The sequence below is a fragment of the Larimichthys crocea genome, unplaced genomic scaffold, assembly GCF_000972845.2.
Source record: "Larimichthys crocea isolate SSNF unplaced genomic scaffold, L_crocea_2.0 scaffold82, whole genome shotgun sequence".
In the NCBI taxonomy this organism is placed as follows: Eukaryota; Metazoa; Chordata; class Actinopteri; family Sciaenidae; genus Larimichthys; species Larimichthys crocea.
The window spans coordinates 663,119-687,876 of NW_020860793.1; the positions used below are offsets into that span (position 1 = coordinate 663,119).

The 24,758-nt window shown below is 40.5% G+C and overlaps 1 protein-coding gene and 1 long non-coding RNA gene across 3 annotated transcripts; one reads left to right on the plus strand and one right to left on the minus strand.

The window, feature by feature from the left end:
• Nucleotides 1-211: 211 nt before the first annotated feature.
• st8sia3 (ST8 alpha-N-acetyl-neuraminide alpha-2,8-sialyltransferase 3) lies at nt 212-20,713 on the minus strand. 2 transcript variants are annotated; one of them, XM_019265445.2, is made up of 5 exons: nt 19,507-20,713; nt 13,123-13,152; nt 10,301-10,420; nt 7,582-8,139; nt 212-4,588 (listed from the first exon to the last, which is right to left on the minus strand). In XM_019265445.2, exons 1-5 carry the CDS (start codon nt 19,758-19,760, stop codon nt 4,306-4,308), a joined length of 1,245 nt encoding a protein of 414 aa, XP_019120990.1. In that variant the 5' UTR covers nt 19,761-20,713; the 3' UTR covers nt 212-4,305. The 2 variants fall into 2 exon arrangements, with proteins under 2 accessions (XP_019120990.1, XP_010735387.2); XM_010737085.3 differs by lacking the exon at nt 13,123-13,152 and having other exon boundaries at nt 19,507-20,711.
• LOC113745494 (uncharacterized) lies at nt 15,142-19,500 on the plus strand. The gene is made up of 3 exons (XR_003462159.1): nt 15,142-15,188; nt 16,304-16,437; nt 18,523-19,500. It is a non-coding gene; the product is annotated as an uncharacterized LOC113745494 (long non-coding RNA).
• Nucleotides 20,714-24,758: the final 4,045 nt, after the last annotated feature.

The following is a 24,758-nucleotide window of genomic DNA, read 5'->3' on the forward strand; positions in this document are numbered from 1 at the left end:
TAGCCTTTTTTATGTGGCAAAAATATGTTTTCTGCTGACAATGCCCAAAAACATACCAAACTTACACATACATAAAATACTGTTATAAACAACATCCACCCAAAACAAGACAGGATTCACTTTGTCAAATTCATAATTTCATTCATTTTAATGACTAAATGGTTAAATAAATACAGAGTAGATATATTTTCTTTCAAGTACTGGATGAATAAAAGATGTTAGTTATTCTACAGCATATTGTGGATGATATCTAAATGTGGTTTTAGTATATATTACTCTTAAAAGAGTCATCTCTAAAGACATATCAATATGGATGGAGCCAGCATCATTCAAAATGCAAAAAATACATTCTGGAAAAACTTTACCTGACGCTTATATTTTATATTTTATGTAAGAAAAATATGAGGTGGCAAAAGAAGACAAAAACGTGAAACAAAATGACATCCTATTGAGTTTTTAATGTGCTCATGTCAAATAAAAAATACCATTATTTCTATTTTTCTTTGTGAGTTTAACCTTCATGCCAACAATCTTTTTGTCAAAGTCTTGAAAATGTCACATTTCATAGATATGTCAGATTGAAATGAAACTGTAGACGGAGACTAAAAAACAAACAAACACAACAAACAAGGCAGAAACGGCTCAAATTCAGCTGCAGATTACAAAAATAGTCCCAGTTTCTCTCCATTTGTTGTGTCATTAACTCTTTGCAGTGGACATGAAAATTCATGAAAAAACAAAACACTGAAAAGAGACAAAAGTCACTCCCTTTCCAAAAAGCATGTTAAATATAATAATTCAGATTTGATATGATTAAAAAACAGGCATTAAAAGTGAATTTAGCACATGTAAAATGATGTTTTATATGTGAGAAATTCACATTTTCTTTTTTACAATGGTTTAGTGGTCTGAGGGTTCTTAGATACTCCCCGATGAAGAACTACCAGACCACTTGTCTGTTGTCTTATCTGTAAAGTTTATGCTGTATATTTATTCCTTAAAGTAAAATGCCCAGATGCAAATGCCAGACTGCAATGTGTGGAACAATCTGAACACTCCAGGATATGATGGGAATTATGTAGCAACATAAATATATATCAGTTCTCATTTAAAATAAAAATTTAATTAAAAAAACAAAGATGACTGAGCATCTTAATATACTTAATAATCATAATATACGAATGACACGTACTCAATGGACTTGAAAAACTTTGACATACAACAAAGCACACAAAAGTGTCTCCATAATCACACAAAGAGAGACCAAAGCAACCATAAATGTAGTTTGTACAACTGTACCCATTCACAAAAACCTGAGTATACAAATGCACATTATGGAAAGCCAGAGGCCCAACAATTTTTGTCGCTACATTTATGAAAATGGTGGACTCAAACTCATTAAATTCAGAGAAAACCTTAATTTATCCCAAAGACTTCAATCCAATCTTAATCCCCAAATGTATAGTTCTCTCATGAATAGACGGCCTGCTGTAGGACATGTTACAAAAACGTATTTGTTGTCTTTGTGGAATACAAAAGTGGCTGTGAGAATATGTTGCTCTCTGTTTTAATTATCTAAGGTGCCTTGTGTTTCATGTTGTCTCATGTTGGACATCGCAGACGGACAAAGTGTGAAGTGGAACTCGAGATCTTCTCTCTCTTAACAAATGAAACACTAACACTCACATTCCTCATCGATATGGTTCTTTTACTTCTTCGACATGAGAGCAGTGTGCTTCAGTAACAGTTGCTGTATGTTCTCTTTTTTGTTAGGTAATGTTTGTGATTAGTCATCTATAGTCTTTCTGACTCTAAACTCCTACGTTGTTGTGTTATGTAGGTTTTAAATCCCATTTCAGTTTCTCCAGCAATTCTGTTGGTATTTAACAAATTTGCCAACGCCAACATTCAACTCTGATGCAGGGAGTAGTGTGTGCTTTATGTAGCGAAGGCAGAAAGTAAGGGTGTGGAGGTCAGGGTGGATGATGTGTACTGTGTCCAATATTTGTGCAGGTTGCCCGCCATCACTGCCTCCTTGTAGATTCATAATCCAGTAGCAATAATCTATGCTGCTATCTTTATCCTCGGCTCTTGTCATATTCATAACATCATATTAAAGATTTACAATAAAACTATTTTAAAACATGAAGCCACCTGGCTAAAGTAGCAATTCATAACACTAAGGGAAGGTGAGGCCATATTCTAACACGCATAACTTAATTTTAAACCCTGATATTTATTTAAAACACACAAAAATGGAGGCAAAAATCAGCACAGAAGAAAAGAAATGGCAGCATACTGGCTGAAAAGGGAATCCTCCTGATAGGTTGCATAGTGCTGGTTAGCTAACATTAACAATCTTCACAAAGTAGGGCTGTCACTTAAAAAAAAGAAAGACTTAACATGAAATTTGGTCAAATATATCAGAACACGACAGACAATTGTAAACTACTAGAATTCAAGTTCACTCACGCTAACAGGGACTCCTCAGATTTGTTGTGGCCAAGTTTGAAACAGACAGTTCTACCTTTGCCCACAATGTTGACATATCTGGTGTCGTCATCTCTCTGTGTGCTTCTACAGCTGTTAGATGTCTCGTGGAGACACAACCTGACTCATCCTATGTCCTTACAGATTATGGTTGTGCTTGTTGCTGTCATGAAGTCTTAAACTTTGATATTTTCCTTGGGTGTTGGTGGAAACCAAACAAGAGCTAAAAGAGGGTGACTATTTGACTTACATTCATCAGGTGGGCTCAAACACAACTCAAATGATGGTGATGTTGCTCTGTGTCTGCTGGATGACTTTATAGGAAGCTTATTAACACATTAGCTGTAGGGAAAAAAAAGGTGTTAATATGTCAATGTTCCATTTTCAACTTGTTCTGCTGCCTCCCAAAATTCAAGGAATTGCGTTTTAAGAATAAATGCACTGACGTTTGGGGAACAAATTAAGATTTTTAATCAACCTGTCAATAAATAACTATGCACATGAAAGATCTACGGTTAATTTACCTTAATTTGTCACTTATTGTAGGTTATTGTATACGTGTTTCTGCTGCATGCCTAAACCTGTTTCACTAAAATGAAGTGTGTCACTATTAAATGTATCAATGGAGAAAGTGTTCTGAGCTGTTAAACAAAGAAGGAAAATACTTTCCTGGTAGGTTGAAATATTTTAACATCCAACAATGTAGATGACACACCCATGTGACATTTTTCTTCCCTTTTCTAATCTTTATAAACCGATCTTCTTCATTAGCATTCATATGCTGATATCCATTTACAGAGATTAGCATAATTGTGCCTTTCTCGTCATTCTCACGTATCAAGTTGCTAATTGGACTGCAGGGGAATTCTTGGCCTGGCTATCCGTTATCCATACACTAGACGCCCAGAAACATTGGCCACTGCCCCCAGAGGCTATATTGTCATCAGATGATAGTCTGCTGCCAGCTGCTGATAGCCAGACTGCATGAAATCAGCCTGATAATGATACTGGACATGAGAGGTTGGAAACAAAAATGAGTATAGGCCAAGTCAGTTGCTCATTTTATCCCTTGCAATGTGGAGAACAACTCTTGCAGCACCTGTGACATCTAAATATGTCCCAACAAAAAGAACAGAACTTTCTTTCTTTTTTTCCACCTGTTGGTTAACAACATGGGGAAGCTGAAGAGTAATGATATTGCCATGATGCTCCCAGGTGGAAGAGTGAAGCTGATCCCCAGAACCTCTCAACCAATCATCTTTGTGCGTCATAGAAGTTGTGAAAGATGACAAGTCATGTAGTGAGAAATACAATGTCACACATCCATGAGTCTGAATTCTTATCGGATGCCAATAGACTGGACAGCTATAGTAATATGAGACAGGATTTTACAAACCTCGTAAGTTATCAGTGACAATAGTTTTCTCTATGATTGAATCTACGAGCAATGTGCGCTTGATGAGGGATAAAAACACCATGAAACAATTCAAGGTTGTGATACTATACTGAAGAGTGGTGCGGCCTAAAAGTCAAGCTGCAGCAGTCCTCGTCTTCTTGAAATTATTGAAGAAATGAATAGCCTCCTTGTTTCTGGGACTGTTGAGGCTTACACAATTGGTTCATCATGAGTACAGGATTGTGGGCTTTTGCTCTGGGATCTTTGGCTGAAAACAGTTTAAGAACCCATTGCACCAAGATTTTACTTTTGGCAAAACCACCTGGATCCTTTCCCTTGTCTGCCTCTTCATCTTGACTACTCTGGCCTGTGGAAGCGTTGAGAGGAGTTTGAAGTCTGTTCCTGATGCAGTTTCAGGCCTAAGCACAGTGGGAGAGCGAGAGCTTCAGCATTCCCTGCATGTGCATCTTGTAGAGGAGTTTGAACTCGGCAGGCAGCTGATGGGACTCCTGCCACTTGGTGGTGAACTTGGTGCCCTTCTTGTCGTAGTAGTGGTACGGCAGCTCCTTGCCCGTGTTAGGGTCCCAGCCAAAAGGCCAGAAGCCGTACAAGTGAATCTGGTCACACATGGAGGACGCCAGTGTGTACATCAGGATGCCAGTGCTCAGGCGCTTTGGCGACAGATGCTTGGTTTTCCAGTAACTATTGAGGACAAATGAGAAAACAGTTAGACGTTGAAAGAATACATGAATAATTTAGGCTTTAAATTACTTCACTTGATGCCTTTTTAAGGGTTGTGATTTGGGGGTTTGTGTTAGAAAAAGGGAATTTATCAGTTCATCATTTATCAGACAGAGCTTTATTTCTGTTTCTATTTGCTGTTGATGCTGCTTCAAACCGCGCAAACCCAACATTTCTCTCATGTTTACCTGTTATCTCGATTGATTCAGTATAACATACAATACACAGCACAAACAACGTCAGTACAGCAGAGTCACGTCATTCTGTCTGCTCTAACAGATACTGTGTTTATTCAATAATTAACTCAGATACCCCTACTTAATTATGCTTGATCACTGTTAAGATACTGTCAGGGAAACACAACACTTCCTGTCTCTTTCTCCATTTCCTGGTAGCCTTTCAGGTAAATCACTTATTTACACTGTTGCCCATGAAGTTGTAATAATGTATGTAATCATGTAACCTATTAAATAGAGGTAATTCCAATTCACATCCTCCAGAAATTCTGAATTAACTGATAACAGATGATTAAATAGAAAGAAAAAAAAAAAAAAAAAAAAAAAGGGGGTCTAATCTGACCCCTGCTAATGCTCTCATCAGTGAGTCCTGCTCCAGAGCGTCACAGAGGGGGAACTCTCCAAACTGGCCTCAACAAAAGCATTTCTGAGAGTCCTCGAGGTGCTGAAAGCCGCCTGAGCTGCTTAAACGTGGTAATTCTTCCAGAGCAGGTAGTTTTAATGGGATTGGTGAAGATTAGGCTACTGTACGAACAGCCTATTCTGCTGCTACAACAGTAAGCACCAGACCCAAATCCCTTTCCACACACAGTTACAACTCTGTGCCATACCTTTCACTAAATAGCTGTTGCCTTATAATCCGGCTTTGGAGCCTAAATCTTCTCTTTGCCATATAGAGCAAAGCTCAGTTCAATACGACCACGTATAGTTTCCACAAAGTGCTACAAATAGGACAGAAAGACATGACAGAAATCAAGACAGAGAGAGAGAGACACGTCTACAGACTGAAATGTCCTAAGAGATCCTTCCTTAGGAGAAAATGTTGATCCTTAGACTTGCAGGTGAATAAAACATCTGTTACATAAGTCACTGTCATATGACCTACGTGGCACTTCTTGGACCGGAAAAACTGTCAGTAAACATAATCCAAAAAGCAATTATGTTTCCTCCAAAACATATTTAGCGAAAAACACCAAGTAGTAATTAAATGTGACAAATAGTAAACAGGCGTGAGGTTAAAAAAATCGATATTCTTTATATACTTTTCTGAGTGGAGTGTGCATGTTCTCCACGTATCCGATTGGATTCTCTCCAGGTACTCCGTTGGTCGACTGATGACTAAATGGTCCGTAGGTGTGAATGTAAGTGTGAATTGGTTGTTTGTCTCTATGTGTCAGCCCTGTGATGAACTGCCAACTTCTCTAGGGTGTACCCCACCCCTTGCCCAGTGCCAGCTGGGACTGTCTCCAGCCACCCACAACCCTGATAAGGATAAGCGGTTGTGCAAGATGGACAGATGATATAGATCACCAACAAATCCTGCTGAAAAAAAGGCCAAAACTGAACCATTAACTGACCCCTGCTGCTCTCACAAACTGTTCTTTCATCACCAAGAACACATAAACTGTGTGTCACATTCACAGCTCACTAGAACACCAAATGTGTTTCAATCCGCTGCTGAAAATAGTCCGTAAAAATTCCTCTATTTCCTCTTACAGTGTCCAGCTGTTTTAGGAGCATTTTACTTTATTTAACTTTTAAAAAAAGTCAATCTGTATATTTATGAGCCATAATGCATTGTTGGTTCTGATCATTTCATGGAATTTGTTGATCATTTAGAAATGCACTCTCTTATCTGAGCTGGAAAAATGTACGGTAACGCATAGAGAACCGGTTCTTGTTGAGAATCGGTTCCGTGTGTTTCAATTCCATGGAATCGTTTGGTTTATCTAACGATTCTCTTATCAATTCCAGCAAGCACGAATTACGCCGCGTAACTTCCGTAAGAAGTTACGCACACTTGATTCCAGCAAGCACGACAAATTATGCCACGTAACTTATGCAAGTTTCGCACGTGCCGTGTAGTCAGTAGTAATCAATGTCACCCACTCATTTCAAACACTCCAAAGTTCGGCTGCATTTTACCAAAAAAGATGGCAACAGGGCGACTTGCAATCATTGCAAAGTGGAGATAACAGCATCGGGAGGGAACGCGATAAACATGCAGAAATATTTGTGCACACAACATGCAATATTTTAAAATGAATGTCGTGTTTTTGACACGCTTCGGACTGGAGATAAATCTCAACCTAGCAGCAGCGGCAGCAGCCAGGCTACGACCACCTCTGCGGTTACTACGGAAGGTACGAATGGTAAATAACACACTGCCTACCATGTTAGCACGATGTGCTTCTTTGTAAAACATGCTAGTTAACATTAAACGAATGCCTTCTGCATTACATTTAGAAGATGACCATGATGAGAGAGAGAGGCTGGCTCTGAGGCTGGCAGCTGTACTAGTACTCGCTCCAGTTCACTACCTCCTCTGGGAATGAGGATCGATAAGAGAATCGATAAAGAATCGAATCGTTAAGCAGAATCGATAATGGAATCGGAATCGTAAAAATCTTATCAATTCCCATCCCTAGTAACGCAGCTGTAAATACATACAGAATGCACTGCAATCAGGATGCAATTGGTCTCGCCAGAACACATCCGCAGTCGTAAGGAACCTGACTCTGCCTCTCCCTACTATTGCAAAGAAGCCCTATAAAAAGTTTGAAATAATAGGTAGAACCATACAGCAGCATCACCCACCGACTTAACCACGCCACCTACCTTAATTTGCATACTGAGATCTGATCACAGTGCTAAAATAAAGATACTAGATGACATATCCATATAGGTGGAGATGGGGTTTTTGCTGTTGTGTCTTACTTGTTGATATACTGCATGATGTTTCCGGGCCATGCCAGCTGGACCTTGAGCTGACCACGGTGTTCCACAAAGAAATCGACCAGCGTCCTCGTCACTGTGGCTGATGTGTGGAAGAAAAACGCAGGAATCCACAGAATGGCACCGTCTAGCTTCTTCAAACTCAAGAAGAAGTTGTTCCTGTCCTGCACAGTCAGTAAATTGTTGTAGTATTTCTCCAGGATACTGGGGTTAAAGGTTGTCATGTTGGTCCGTCGTCCAACATCCTTCTTAAATATCTCAGTTGGCGCAAAGTTGCAACGGAAGACGAAGTCAAACTTCTCAATTTGAGGGCCACAGCGGGAGCCGGTGAGGATGCCGCTGTTGCCAACCACGGCACAGACATTGTAGTGTTTGTTGAGGATCGGCGAGGTTTCAGGGAGCAGCGAGCGAAAGTTCTCACCGATGGAGTAGACGTACTTGTGGCTGGAGTAGTCATAGTGCATCAGCTGCCCGATTCGGACTGAGCCTCGTGTCAGTGTGAAGTTGTGGGGGATATCGATGTACTGCGAGATCTCCTTTCTGTGAAACATAAAAACAGTTTTGTTTATTACTGCACCAAATGTAAGCATCCACAAATCAGACGCTTACCAACCTTACCTATACCTACAGTATATCACATATGGTAACCTAACCTATAAAACGTCATACTGTACTACACTCTTCTGTGCAGGGAAGTCTACAGGGGCTGTACAAAAATAGCAACACCTATGTAGTGTAATGGTGCTGTATTGAACAGTGGTTGTTCTAGGTGGAGAAAACACCATGATCCTTCCAACATAAAGTGAACCAGTATGTGAAAATCACAACATGTTCACCGCCTGCAGTTCTAAACACGAAGGGAAGTCACTGAAAGAAAGAAATCTACATGGAAACATAGGACTATTTAACATTTGAATACTTAAAGCAACATTATGGAACTTTTCTAACATAAAAGAACAGATGTGAAATGACTTGGAGTCAGGTGAATGGTGCCTCTGCCATTTCCACTTATACCTGTTCTTGCACTGTGTAGCTTGCTCCCACGCAACTCTCTGTGATTTACAGAGTTTCCTGGTGGACAGTAGAGTAAACTGCTGCAAACTGTAGCGGCTGTTAGCTTGTATGTTAGCCAGCCTGCCCAGACTGTGAGTTCAGAGCACTGCAGAAGTGTTAGTGTTTGTAGTACAGGTGCATTGGCCCACCTGCAGGAGGAGGTTTTCTGGGGCGTTGGGGGATGCAGATGGGGAGCGACACCAGAATGGGCACCAGAACCGGAGCAAGGAAAGCGAGAAATGTAAGTAGGCTCTAAATCTAAGAGGATCTTGACAGGGGACACTAAGATAAGCAAAGAAGCAAATGACTTGGCGAGAGGCCGCCTGACAAGAGTAAATGTGGGACTGACTTTAGTGGTTGGTGAGAGCTTGGTGAAATAAAAGGCTGAAAGACAGACACCGAGCTGGGCTGACTGCTGTTGGACTAGTCAGTGATATTAGCTGCTGCTATGTCTTGCTGACCTTGTTGATGTTTGGCTGTTAGCAAAGTTGTGAACTCTCTAGTTTTTGATCATAACTAATGTAATCAGAACAAATTCAACACCTGAGGGAAACGAGAAAATATGTTTTGTTTTCATTTGTAATGCTATGTTGTTCATCAAGGATTTTAAGCTTATTTTATAGCTCTGCTCTCTGTATGGTCAGAACTCTGGATAAGACAGTTGGCACAGTGACCACATCAAAATGTAATTGTCATTATTGTGGATTAAAGGAAAAAGCCTATGAGGACTTTGAAACCAGTACTGACAGACCTTGTGAAACACAATAAACGAAGCTGATACCATTTCAGTTCTGCATTTCAATCCTGTCCATCAGTCTAATCAGAAACAATGATCATGATGACAGTGACTCAGATGTAATGTATATAATTCTCAATCTGCATTAAATATAATTAGTATGGAGATTAAGTATGTAGATGATGGAGGAGCAGACTGCTGATGTTTCGTCACCCCACAAATCCGATTAAACCACATTTTGAGATATTAAAATACATCCGTATCAAAGTAAGCACTTCATTCACTGATGCTTTCTCTAAACTGTTTATCTAAAGCAGTTTATTTGAATATGACCCCCACTTCTGTTTATATTAAGTTCACTTGGCTTGGACCTGACTGCTGTGAGATCTTACTTTCTTAAGATTTAAAGTGAAATTTTGACCTGCAAAATAATAATAATAAAAAATAGATAAAAGGAAAATGACTCGACTCTTTGAGGTATACTTATTTATAAATTAGACTTGATGAGAATCAGATTAGATACATTCAATAAAAACACACGATCTGAATCACTTTGTTACTGTCTTACAATGCTGAAGAACTCTTTGCTTAGGGAAACACCAACATTAGCGTTTCACCACTGCTGCTCACTGCTGTAACTCAAAGCACACTGAGCTTCAGGACTATCAAAAAAGCCACAGAAAGGGTGTTGGTTAGCTCAGTTGGTAGAGCATCTGCCCCATGTACGAAGGCTCAGCAGTGGCCCAAGGGTTTGAATCCGACCTGCAGTCCTTTGCATGTTCCCCATCTATCTCTCCCCACATTCCTGTCACTCTTCAGCTGTCTGTCAAAAATAAAGTTTGAAAAAGGCCAAAAAAAAATCTTAAAAATCCACAGAAAGAGAGAGAGAATGTGTGTGCGTGCGTAACCTACTTCAGCTTTATAAAAGCGGTGTGGTTGTAGCTCCATTTAGAGGAGTTCTGCAGGTCCTCGCTGAGAGCGTTGGTCAGAGGAGTGAAAGCTGGATCCAGATACTTCATCGCCAGCTGGGAGCTACACAGATGAGGAGAAGGAGGACATGGAGGTTTATTCAGTCTACCTGTGTTAGGAGGATGGCTTCATCCACTTGCACTTCAAGATGTTTTGAGGAGCATTTTAGCTATTTTAAAACAAAATTTGTGGGTAACACATCCTCATTCACCGGCATTAAAAAGGATCATTACAGACAAAGAAACACAAGCAGTCAGACAGTCAGAGAGGTTGGAACAAGCCGATAAAAGATGTTACACACCAGGCTGGAACTATAATTAGTTTTGAAATGTGTGTATAAATTTTGCCAAATGAGACATAAAACTATATTATATATGTTGTATTAAGTTTTTATGTTGTGCATCTGGGCAGCAACAATAATGATATTTTGTATAGAGTTTGCCCATTTATTTTTCTATGATGTGAAAATGTCTCTGTTAGCAAGAAGCGACAGAAACAGAAGAAAGATTTAATAACTATTTGCTTGGTTTTGTTTAAAGATCTTACATATGTAAACTTGGCGTGGAAACATCTTCAAATTATAAGTGAGACTACCTGACTGCAAGTATTTCTTGATGTCATAGTAGTCAAACATTAGACCCAAGATGTAAAAAAAATCTGTTCTTTACATGAACAAAACTAAAATGCCTCCAAAAGAAACTGATTGAACTGTGCAAGAGTTTGAAGAGCCGTTCAACAAATACAGACCGTTTTCTTCTGTTAGGGAAGCAGCTGCAGTGACAATTTGTTTCATTTACACTATCAGCTCAGTGTAAATGATTTTCAGCCTCTTTCCTTGAATATAAAATAAAAACCAGCGCAATGTATTGTGGAAAAAAGGAGCAGGAAGGCCAAACTGTTGCAGGATTCTGTCCATCTTAGCAAGTTTCTCTCATCTCATTTGAGACTTTGTTTGTGGAATTATATATATTTGTTCTTCAACCAGATATAATGCTTTGTTTACTCCATTTCAATACATTTAAACTGCATGAGAAATCAATTGACGTCACCGCGTTACAAGTGAACATGATGTCAACATACTTGATAAGATGAACACTCTTTTGGCAGTGCAAGAAGCCTTAACTCTTCCATTAGTAAAACCAAGACTTAACCTGGAGATTAACCGAGTACTTTCTAAGCTTTTCTAGTTGCGTGTAAACCTTGACGTTTTTAATGTATTCGAGTATTTCTAGTCTGTGCTGCCTTTTATTGGTAGAATGACTTCCTTCTCAGGCTAGCATTCAGTCATTTCCTGTCAAAGCAACTCTGAGTCCTTTGAGAAATAGTCATCAGTTTAATCTCTGTGCATCTGTTACAAAAAAAGGTCCAGGATGTGTTTAGCCTAGCTTAGCACAAAGAATGGGAGCAATGGGAAACTGTTAGCCTAAGTCCATCAAAGATTCTAAACAACTCCACAAAATCTAGCTGACCGCAGGACTGATTGGGGACTGGCTTGTTAGCTAATATAGATGGCAGAAAATGACTGAGTAGCTAAAATTAGCTAGGTGGTTATGTAGGTCGAACACTATCATATCATGCTTGATGACCTGGATCGACTTCTCATGGAACCCAGATAACTCAGTCACTCTGCATTCTGAATCATTGGAAACATTGAAATATTAGCCGTGTTTAGATTCAAATGTAATGCAAAATGTTAAGCAAATGTTGAGTAATGTAGACGTAATTCAAAGAACGTGGAATGTAAACTGGAAGTTTTCTCATAATGAACACACAGGGATGAAACCAATCTTCTCATCTGTCTCTGAAGAGAGAAAATGATTTACTCTAATGTTGTAAAGTTAGTTTAAACAGAGGACTTGACTCTTAAAGACTCAGACTAAACATCAAAATGTCAAGGTTTCAGGTCAAGACTCTGCTATGGCAGACTCAACTGGTCAAATAGTGTTTGCAAGTACATTTCGGTTTGGTTCATTTCGCATGAAGGATAATTGAGTTTCCTGCAGGACAGTTCAGACAGTGTCACAGGTTTGAACCCTGAGATCTGTCCTGCATGGCATACTCCACCTGTGGGATGCTCGGCCAGTGTAAAACAAACCCAAAGTAGATGTAAATACTATTTGACTTGCATCTGATGGCAGTCAGACCTTCAGCAGCTTTATTTTGTTCTTGCAGCATCCGCCATCTTTATTGTCAGTGAGGCTCAGCCAGGGAGGTGCAGCGCTGAATCAGGATCAGCATGAAACAGCTACTAACTATTTAATAATTATTATTAATAATAATTTCCTAGAAGAATACTGTGGAAATGCTGAAGGTGAGTTGGGAAAGGAACTCAAATGATTGACTGATTTTTAGTTTAGTTTTATTCTCACTGTATTGGTTTAAAGTGTTTTATGCTGTTTCTAAATCAACACTGCACCATCCAAAAGGCTACAGAGAGGATTCAGGGTCATAGACTTGTTGCTTTGTGTCTTGTTCGTGACACAAACAGCTGAGTGGCTGCAGGTTTCATGTGGGCAGAAAAAAGAAAAGAAAACACCTGAAGCAGAAGCTGCTGAGAAAGACAGAAGACTCTGCTGCTTAATGTCAAGAGAAACAGCAAGACCATAGATAGATAGATAGATAGATAGATAGATAGATAGATAGATAGATAGATAGATAGATAGATAGATAGATAGATAGATAGATAGATAGATTATTTTATGTATTAATAAAAGGGTAAAGGAGAGACAGAGCAAATCCTCGTGTTGTTGATTCTCTGTATTCACCTCAGGTCAGGTTTGCGAGGTGGCCTCTCGCTGCAGGAGCAATGTAAAACAAAAAAAGAAACTCACTCACTCTTATCTTCATCATCACCAGCGGCTTTAAAATGACATTTAAGTGATAGCTGTGAACACCTAAAGTAGACTCAGAGGTAAAGTGCATTTCAAATACTTACTCTATTTGTAACAATAAAATACATGAGATTGTATTCCCTGCAGGTAAACATTTGTGTTGTCACTTACTGCAAAGTGCTGGTAAAATAGGAACAGTTGGGCACAGAAAGCATTTACAATTTACAATGTGAAAGTAAACAGCAATGAAGCTTGGCTCCGACATTCATGTTCCCCTGAGGATGAACTGTAATACAATATATAGTATACGAATATATAATTTTTCATCAAACGGACTAACATCCTGCACCACACACAAAACCAAAGATTTCCCTGAATCACCATGTTCCTGATGACACTCCCCCTGCACAACAACACAGCAGGAAATTCAGATTTGTCCCTCAGCAGAGTGTTTTCTCTTCAAAACGCTGCTCCCTTTCACATCTAACTCACTCTGAGCATAACCTTGGCCTGCGATGACGGTGAGCAAAGAGGAAAATGATTACAGGCGGGAGGAAAATGAATTCGGCTCTCGTGCCGTAAATCAGAGCCAAGGACGGCTCTCTGGCCTCCAGAACCTTCATCAGAACGATGCTGTTTTAACGTCACACACACACGCCGGACCTCACCGAACGTGTCGGACAGCTGAGATTTACAGAATGATTTTCATCAGGGTTGTACTGCAGTGGCCAAACTGGACCCTGTTCAAAAAGTATTAGAGAGCTCAAGTGGTGTGAAGAGACATCCTGTTTGGAATCAGATGCAGTAAAAATGCATTAACGGAGCGATCTGTTAGATGTGTTCAGAATTAATAGTTCATGAATGTTTAAACACTCAAAAACTGCTATTATAAACTAAATGTGAGGAGATAACAGTATGTCAAACACATCTATGTGCAGCAATGTTTATTGAAATTAGCATGCTAACCAGCTGGGTAGCTCGCAGTTTCTTGTTATACCACCTGTGCCTTGAGAGACGATAGTGAGTCAGAGTAACATCTAGTCTGCCTTCAGTCCAACATGACGATGAAGAAGAAGAGTACGAAACAAATGATACCGCCGTCATGTTGTCATCACTTTTCATTACTGTTCTGAGAGTTTGGAAAGTTTGCTATACATTTTTGAGGACATTGCATGGTCTAGTACCAATCTTTAAGAGTGTCACCAAAACGTGAGGAAATGACACTTGTAAATCTAGGGAGGAAAAGACATATATCTACAGTAAATACTACAACATACTGGTTGCAAGTAAAGGCCAACTCAAGGCCAACTCACACCGGACGCGGAACGGAAGCGGAACGGAAGCGGAACGGTACCGCCGCGGTCACCGTAGCATTTAGAAACCAGTCTAGTCAATGAGAGCACTCACACCGGGCGCGGTTCAGACGCGGATCAGAAGCGTCCCAGAAGCAACTCTCCGCGCCACGGCGCGAGCTTTCCGCAAGATTTCTATTTCTTCCGCGAGCCGCGGCTAAACCTCGTAAATTTCAACAGAGCACTGCGCACCAGACAGGAAATCCGACAGAGAATCAACATAATAAACTTCCGCCCCCTTTCAAAATAAAACACAATACTCAGTTCATGTAGCTTTTTACAACTTCACATCAACGTTACGTCATGACCGGTGGCACCAGGTGATCAAAGATCGATCAAAGGGTCTCAACGAGAGACTAATTGTTGAAGTGGAACATCACACAATCATTTATGACACAACAGATGTTTTTTATAATCTCCTCCACGTCGGAGAAGCAAAGTCTGCTGTTTGTTGTTGTTGTTTTCTTTATACATTGTTTATCGCGGGGTCTCGGGTATGTCCAGGATTCTCGCGTGATCTCGCGTGAATACGGCCGGCTCGCTCCGCTGCCGTTCCGCGGCTGATCCGCGTCTGGTGTGAGTTGACGCCGGGCAAAGGACCGTTCCGCTGCCGTTCCGCGGCCGTTCCACCTCCTGTGTGAGTCCCGTGTAAGTAATGAATCAACACAAGATACATTGAATGATTGGAAATGGATGCACAAGAAGATATTGATGAGACAGATTGGAAGGAAGCTTGTTTAAAAGCACAAACTCTATATCTATCTCTATAAATACAAGGTTTAAATTACTTCAATATAAATGGCTTATGAGAATGTATATAACTCCTGTCAAGCTTCATCATACTGTACAGTATGTCTGCTAATATTCCTGAAAGCCCTAAATGTTTTTATTGAAAAAGGTACCCTATTTCATTGTCTATGGGACTGTCTGAAGATCCAAAATATTTGAAAAGATGTTATAGAATGTTTGTCAGACATGTTTAATACCAAAATTCCTTTAAATGCCGGACTCTGTTGACTTGGAATATACCCGAAAGATCTCAAACAAACATTGAAACAGATTAAATCCTTGGATCTTGGTCTCTTCAAGCCAGGAGGGCGATTGCACTGTGCTGGTAGAGTACAGAAGCACCATCATTGCTGATGTAGACTAAAGAACTCTTGCATTGTATCGGTATGGAAAGACTAACCTACATTGCTAAAGACAAGTAGAAAGACTTTGTTGATCTCTGGAAACCATACATGAATATTATTAAGGATGGAAATATGACCTTTACGGAAATTGTAAGCGATATTGGGGAATGGTTATTTAATTTGCATTCTACCTTACACTGGTGCAATGGGGTGAGGATGTGTATGTGTGTATATGTCTGTCTGTGTAACGTAAGTACATGTAGTCTCAAATTGTATTGTTGCTGTATGTTCTACAGGAGGGAATTTATTATTATTTATTTAAGTCACTGAATAGACTTTTTCCGCAGTGGCCATTTTGACATGAAATAGTAGTGTAAATGCAGGTGGTACCAATGATATTAACAGCAGAAGACAGCAGCACCCTGACTCTGTTTCTGAACAGAACCTTTATTAGTATCATTTGTAACACCTGTGTTTACATACTATTTCATGTCAATGGCTGCTTGTGTAAAAGTCTCTTGAGGCTTGAAGGAGGTGAAATTTAAAGTGAGAGGAACTATTTTGGGCTCCCCTGACTCTGGAAGTAAAAGTCCATTCATTTTCTCACATGCGGTGTTATGTAACTCACAGGTAGAACACTGCTACAGCTTGGATCAGCATGAAACTCTCCTGGTTAAAACATCGGTACAAAAGATTGTTATGTTTGAACATATCTGGGTGGTAACAAGCCAAAGCCTGTGGACATAAACACCTCCAGGAAGAAGGTAACTATAGTTACGATTCCCAAGGAACATCATATCCTAACCTGTTCTGTTCCCAACTGCAACAACAAACTGTTTTGAATTTGCTCCCACTCATATTCAAGCCTCTGACTGGGTTCTTCACCATGACAACGATGATTGATATTCATGGATATTGTAGTTTTTAGAGCCTGCCACCATGCCAAACTGATGGATAAAACATAAAGCTATATGAGGGAGTCCCGTGTTATTTTTAGAGTAATACTTTATACTTTTTTATTTGGATACTTGCTTCAGGTCTTTCTGATGCTTTTGAACCACAGTTCACACTTTATTCTAATGTTTTACGACCTCTATTTAGTTTGTACATTGTACTGTGACAGAGAACTGTCCATTAACTGTGATTTAGTCTGCATACTGACTTTCTGAAGTATAAATTCTCAGTTATTGGCTGGAACCTTCATTTACCTTAACTGGAAAGTGCACAAGGCAATTTGAAGTATAATGTGCATATCCACAAAACAACTACATCAGCACAACATTATAACAATAGTACACTCATCAGTCTGCAGCTCTCAACTTCTATTTTATTACTAATGCAGTTGCTGTTAAAACAAATGCAAACAATGATTCTACAAAAGCAAAGAAATCTACTTGTGCGGCTATAAGAAAGTTTTTTCAGTACTAAAGATGTTTTACCAAATTTAAAATTTGCATTCCTGAAATCTTTTCAGACTAAATTCTTCATCATGTCATCAATCAAACATCTGTATAGAAACGTGGTGATAGGCGGACTTGAGGAGGGACAGAAGAGCGTAAATTAATGAGCTGATCTAGTTCACAGCTGTGGGATTAAGTGACAGATGTCCTATTTTCAGGCTGATACACACTCACCGAGTAAACACACTGACATGTACTACATTTAGACCAGTTTATCAGGGCAACGCTGTCTCCTTAGTTTTTTTTTTTAATCAGCCAATCAGTGTCATCCACCACTGACATGAGAGATAGGATGTAGTCTGTCTTCTTATGCTCTATGTTTATGATAAAAGATAAGAACCATGCTGTCTGTTACAACGTCTAACAATGAGCTGATTCTGTCCAGACATTTTATGTTCAGCAGAAGCTGCTGATGATTTGAGGTTTGTTAGCTCAGCACAGAAGTTCACTTTCTTCCTTGCTAAATGATGAGGTTGTCAATAATCATTTAATCTGACGATGTTTTTATTATAAAAACTGCACATTGCTCTGAATTCAAGCAGGTGCTCGATACTAATACATGTCAACAAACAGTGGCTAGTTGGCAGTAAAACGAACAGATACAGCAGCAGTGGTTGTAAATTAGAAGCAGCAGTTCTAGTAGAAGGTCAGAGATGAACATTAAGAAGGGTTAGTGTTAGTGTTAGGGTTATGTTGGGAGCTAGTCCTGGAAAGCAGCCTAGCTCAGGATAAAGACTGGAAGCAGCTAGCCTGGCTCTGTACAAATGTCAAACATACAACGACCAACATGTATAATGTCCTTTTCAGACAGTGTGATGGGCATTGCCCTCACAGCTGGGATCAACACCGGCAGCATGCTGTCCTGTGTTCTCCGCTTTGCTCGACGCAGCGAATAAAATGCAGCATAAGCCGTTGTTAAAAATAAGTTTCATAGCACAATGATGCCGTTGTGTCTGAAAGGGCCACATAGCTTACTAATGAATATATCCTGCTGTAACTGTAACTATATCACGTCATCACTGTGAGGTAACAAGCACAGACTCCAGGAAGTCACCGCTTCCAATCGCTGTTTCACAAAGAAATTGTTGAAACTGAAATTGAATTTTGGACAAAGCCTTCTGCTACCAGCTTAATAAGTTTATTATCTAAATAAGTTTATTTCCCAAAATATCAAACTATTACTTTAAAGGCCAGTGCTGAGTGCACTTACTGAGGGTTCACGCATCTGGAACCAGTGGCTCGTCACCTCATAACCTGTTTATGATTTATGTATCTCGGTTAGTTTATTCTGCTAATAAGTTGTCATGGCCACCTGAACTTGCCGCTGCAGACAATGCTAGCAGTTTGTGTTTTTTTCTCCTCACTGTGACCTCTCTCTTCTCGGTATAGGCAAAGGTACATGGACACCTGAACAATCACATGATTGATGATCATGTGATTCCAAATGACCCCCAACACCAAACACCGATGGGGGGTGATGAAGCCCGGCTCACAGTTGTTGTTCCAGTCCATCCCAAAGAAGTTGGATAGTGTTGCAGTCAGGGTTAGGAAGCGTGGAGGTGGATGGTGGATCTGGCATATAGCACGCACAACTTTGGTGCAGACGCTGCAGTTTGCATCCCGTCACAATCCACGTTAAGTTAATGTTCACTTTTTAAGATCTATAAAGACACCGTAAAGTTGCCACGCACTGATTTTGTTGAAAATAAATCATTTGGCACATTGGCACTGAACACTAAAATTTATTAGAATACTTTTGATTACCTTATCATTGCAGACTGTAACTCTACAGTGTTTCTTAGGGACCAACAGCTCAAACCATAAAAGACAACGCTACACAAGAACTTCTTTTTTTTTTTTTGCCCTAGTGTATAAAATAAATGAACATTTTATAAAAGTATGATCGGAACAAAAAAACATCCTTACAATGATTATTCATACTACGGAGAATCATAAATACTGCATCAAACTCCAGCAGCAGTGTGTGAGCTGACAGGCCTCAGACAGCAGGAAGGCCTTCATCTGAGTCCTACCACTCTGACACCTACCTGACATCCTTAAAAAGATGTTTCTGTGGACAAAGTTTATGTATTTTTCTGATCTGATCGCTTCATCCTATCAGCACAAACTGAGGGATTAGAGAGCTGAGAATGAGTAAGATCATTTATGAGGATCTAAGACTCATTCAAAACATAAACAATCAATAAATGCCACATTAGAAGACACTGTGCATCAACTCTAGTTTACATTCAACTGTGTTTTGCTACTGTCAGCATGTTTACACCTGAAATACCCAAAGACACAAACCAAACACTGACCACAGCTGATACAATGCAAACCAACAGTCAGCTGCACAGCCCGGCCTGGACTCACCGAAACCCTGTGTGGAACATGGACATCCTGGATCCTCCGTTAGGTCCGTATCTGGGGGTGCTGAGCAAGAAGTCCTTCTTGATGGACACGTAGCTGATGAGCGACAGGATGAGCAGCGCCACGCTGAACATGACGAGCCCCAGCGCGCTGGCTATCCGCACCATCCTGCCTCTCTGCGGGCACCAGCCCCCCCGGACCAGAGAATCAGTGACGGGCCAAGGCGAGTAGACAGCGAGCACCCAAGCGCACCGCATCCGCGGCAGATGGAGGGCGTAGACGCGGAGAGGACGCGTGCTTCACGCAGATTTCAGAGTCCATGAGGGGAGCAAGTGAAGACGCGGTGGCGCGGCAGCGGCGACGCATGGGCGGCGAACGAGAACGTGGAAATGCAATAGGCCGGACACGCAGAACGCATATTTATGTACGTTTTTAACAGAGGCCATAGCTACTACAGGGTCCATGTGTGGAACAGGAGTGAGGAGCGGAAGGCCGCGGATCTACAGCCGGTTTCATCACCTAAATATGAGGCAAGGAGGTAGCGACGCGTCTGCGGAAGAAAAGGCAGGAAGAACCAGTGCGATGCATTGGTAGTCCATGAATCGCAGAATGGGGGAGGAGAGGGTCCTGGGGGGTTTTCTGCAGGCATGCAGGGTCAGATCACAGCCCGTTTCATAACTTCAAGGTGGTGAAGTGAAGTGGCGACACGCGACGTCCTGCAGAGAGAAGATGGTGGCGACCCGGCGGATGCTGCTCCTCGGCGTCTCTGTCCCTCTCTGTCCGGTCGTCTAATTAATTAAACCGGAGTGTCGCCTTAAGGAGACGCAGCGCTGTATCGCGGTAATCAGATAAACAGCAGCAGCAGCAGCAGCAGCATCCGAGGCGGAGCTCTGCGTCCTGATGGAGGCAGGGAGACGCAGAGAGACGCAGAGAGAGAGGATACCCGGCGCTCAGGCACAGCACAGGGGCTGCATGGGCGTTAAAGTGTCAGGCTGAGCCCCTGACAAACGTGATCATATAAACATACACACACATGTTTACTGCTCATGTCAAAGCAGAACTATGTCAGTTTCCCTCATGAAACATCTCTGTGGAAAGATTAGGATCCACTATGATGCACATGTTGGTATGACATGATTTCTGTTGTTGTTTCTGTTATGTTTCTGCTTCATGTCTTGGTGGAGCAAAGATGTAAAGAATCATGGGAGCATGGAGAAAACAGCTGATCAGTCATGTGACTTAAAACTCTCATTAAGCAAATTAGCTGTGTTTTGAAAAAGGCACATTTTGCCATTTCCATCAAAGTTTTTGAATGCAATACTTCTAAATGTTCATAGAAATATGTTTATGGAAACACCTCACTGATGCTCAATAGTGTGCTCTTTTGCATCTTTAAGCACACCCAACGGTGATGTCATGGTGTACACCTGTACATCACTGCAGCAAGGTTTGAAGCAAATGGCAACCAACACAGACAAACTGCAGTTCCCTGAAAGGCCACTTAAGGCTGGTTATAAAACGAGTCCTGCACCACACCGGGCAAGTCTCACTCACGTCGTGGTCGCGACACTGTTTTGGTCACGAACCAAATTAAAGATGATCACCGATCCCGGCGTGCTGCTAGCATGGCTAAAAACACTAAAAATAATCAACACATTAGCTTCATTAGGCCTAATCCAAATTAGTGGATAGATAGATCTTACATGTGGGATATACGCTATACTTACATAATACATACATATTATAGCTCTAACACCAGAAGAATTATTATTGATCAGCTCAGTGAAGAGCACTGGTCAAACCTAACCTATGAAGCTCCATAGAAGAATGTTGAATTCTCCTTATTGGACTGTCTCAACAGGAAAAAGTGTATCCCAATCACTGAATCAATGAGTTAGTTTGATTACTCGTGGTTAAGCAGATCCAGTTCATGATCCGCACCTAACCCCAGCACTGTTGCAGCAAAACACAGACAGACAGACAGACAGACAGACAGACAGACAGACAGACAGACACTTTCTAGACACATAAAGACATCAGACAGAAAGACAGGCTGCCATAGCTGCTGGCATTTCGACAGTGACCTTTCTACTGGTCTTAAGGCCTGATAGAACCTACACAAATGCACATACACACCCACACACACATAGAAACACACACACACACACATTGATAGATAGAGGAGAGGGGGTCTCAGGCTTTGTAAAGGCTGTCAAACAGACACACAGATTGAGATCTTGTTGCTGCGACACACACACACACACACACACACACACACACACAGCATACATAGAGCACAGACGGCAGCAGCCAGTCTCCACAGTGCATTCAGTGCTGAGTGACACAAATGACTCAATTTAATATGAATCTAGAAACTCCTGCACAGCACCAATCCTTTATGGAAAGTGGATATGATGATGTGTGCTGTTGAACATGACTGATCGACAAGTGGAGCAAGACACATCATAGACACATCATCATAGCTGTATTATTACAGTAATGTTAGTAATTAGAGCTGTGTGTGTCCCTACTTCATACCACTGACATTCTAATCAGGTTTACAACATGCTCAAATTCTTGTTAAATACACTCAAAACAGTCCGTTTATGTTGATGTTTTTAATGTATTTTTAAAGGTACTGTGTGTAGGATTTAGTGGCATCTAGTGGCGAAGCTGCATATTGCAACCAACTGAATACTGCTCGCCTCACCCTCCCATTCTAAGCATGTAGGGTAAACTACAGTGGCTGTGAAACAGAAAAGGTTGTATCCAGAGTCAGTTTGTCCGGTCTGGGTTAGAAACATGGTGATTCCACAGAAGAAGCTCCCTCTGGACACAAAAGGCTCCTTCTATAGTAATAAAAACATAATTGATTCTTATTTTCAGGTTAATGTACAAGCATGAAAACATAGTTATGGTTAGCATATTCTATTTCTGTCAGTAGAAATGGGTGCAGTATTGGCAACACATGCTTTTTGTCTGTTGTGTATGCAAAGATTAGTGTAGTACACACTGAATACAGCTAGTTTGTATGGACTGAGGATACAGGAAGAATGTCCATCATGAGGGTCAGCTGTCCCAACGGTCCCTATCCTTCCATTAAACAAAATGGGCCTTTTCAGTGAAGACATTCCACATGTGACAGAAACAGGTGTAAAAATAAAATGAATAATGGCTGCTATGATTAGTGACACATGTGCTTCCCAAAAAAGACAAGTCGATGTGTAGAAAAGGTTTATCATCACACACTTGGTCCCAAAAAAGGATGTGATGTCATGAGTTCCAATGCTGATAATAAATACAATATGAGCAAATCAACCATAAACTGTAAACAGTGTGCCAATAAGAATAAACAGCCACTTTTTTTATGGAATGTGTTGTTCTGTACAGGGTCAGGAAGCCTAAAGAAACAGTATGTACATAACAATAAATAACCAGTTGCCTCATTTCACCTCATTTAACCACAGATAAAAATTTAATGACATAATCCATTTTTTGAAGGAATATAGAAGAACAGAAAAGGGGGAAAGAAATGTGTTAAAGAGAAACAAAAGAGACAAAGTAAGAGGGAATCAGTCAAATTAAGGAAACAAGATGAGGGAAGGAAAGGAGTCAGGGTGGGAGATGTGAGTGTAACAGATAGACGAGAAGTAAAGTGATACTGAGAAGAGAGAGGAGGAGATGAGGAGAGATCCAGGATGAAGATATTGGCATATCAGCTTCCGATAGATAAACAGGCCATCAGGATTTCTTTTTTCTTTGGGGAGCAGCTGATTCTGTCATGATGCTTCTTCATCTCTCTGACCCCTGAAGAGTCACCATCTGTCACTGTTCTACACTCTGCCTGCCAACAGGAAGTGTTACTGCTGTCACATTATAGCACATAATGCAGGATGTAAAGAGTTTTCATTGTATCTGCTGAGGTTTTCACATATCTACAATTATATATCTATCTATATCTAAAAATTTTTTTTATTTTTTTTTTTTTATATATAATATATATATATATATCTATATATATATATATATATATATACTTACTTAGCACCACACTGTGTGGAAATTGTTAACATAATCTGTTTTAACAAGTCCACAAAGCAAGTAAAGCAAGCACACTTATTTAAGTCAGTTAAGTTGGAACTACAAAGGCTAGTTTAGTTGGTCTTACTAAATTCAGCTAAGTAACAGAAGTAAGTTACATAAGTGAGTTAAGTCAGTTTAGTGTTGTTCAGTTTAGTTATCTGGACACTGACATTTTAATTCACCAGATAATGTTGGTGAACTTGGATTTAATACCTGATGTAACCATGTTGGTTGCACAGAAGTCAGTTATGTTAATATTATCATCAAATTATACCTAACAAGCTCAGTTTGGTGGAAATTGTTGGCATAACTAGATTAAGTAACTTGAATAAAGTGTTTTTGAGTGTACTTTACTTTCATTAACTGAACTGCATTTTAATGTATCTCTCTTCACTTCATTTTACTTCACAGCACTGCACTGCATTTACTTCACTTCACTGCACTGCCTGCCACTACAAGTCCACTATACTGCATTGCACCACTGCACTGCACTTCACATTACTTCAGTGGACTGTACCTGTCCTCACCTCACATGACTCCATTGCATTGCACTTCAGTGCACTTGGCTGAACTTTAATTAACTTCCCTTCATTGTATCTTCAAGAGAAATTCTCCCTAACAAGCATGAGCAAATGTCCATAATTGAACAAATTAGAAATGGAACAGCATGAGGTTGCAGTTGTAGATGTGCTAAAGCCTTCTGGGGTAAAACTTGACACTGTGTGTTCACTGTATCACAATATTTTGACACCGCCACCTGCTCCAAAGCATAATTTTGAATGTTCCCTGCCTCAGTTCTCTCCTCTGTGTGTATCTACAGTTGTACTGCAGTTTTTCAAAGTAGAGGGGTAGTCTGGAAGTAGCTGCTGATTCAAAATAAGGACAGGTACACGTGTAACGAGTGTTTAGCGCAGAGCGAGGTGACAGATTTAAAGTAGGGTAGAGCTTTACTGCTGCTCCAGTTACAGAAAGATGATTCCCTGTTTTTTTTTCTCATCTGGAGGTATGTGGAGGATCAGTTTGTCATCAATATTCATCCAGTAAAACCAGCTGAGAGTGTGCAGTACTTCTGAGCCAGCTGCGGGGACAATGCCCTGACCAAGAGCTGTTTCTTTAAGCATGAGAGACATGAGTGACCACTGTCTGCATGGTGTCTACAGGACTGAAACAAA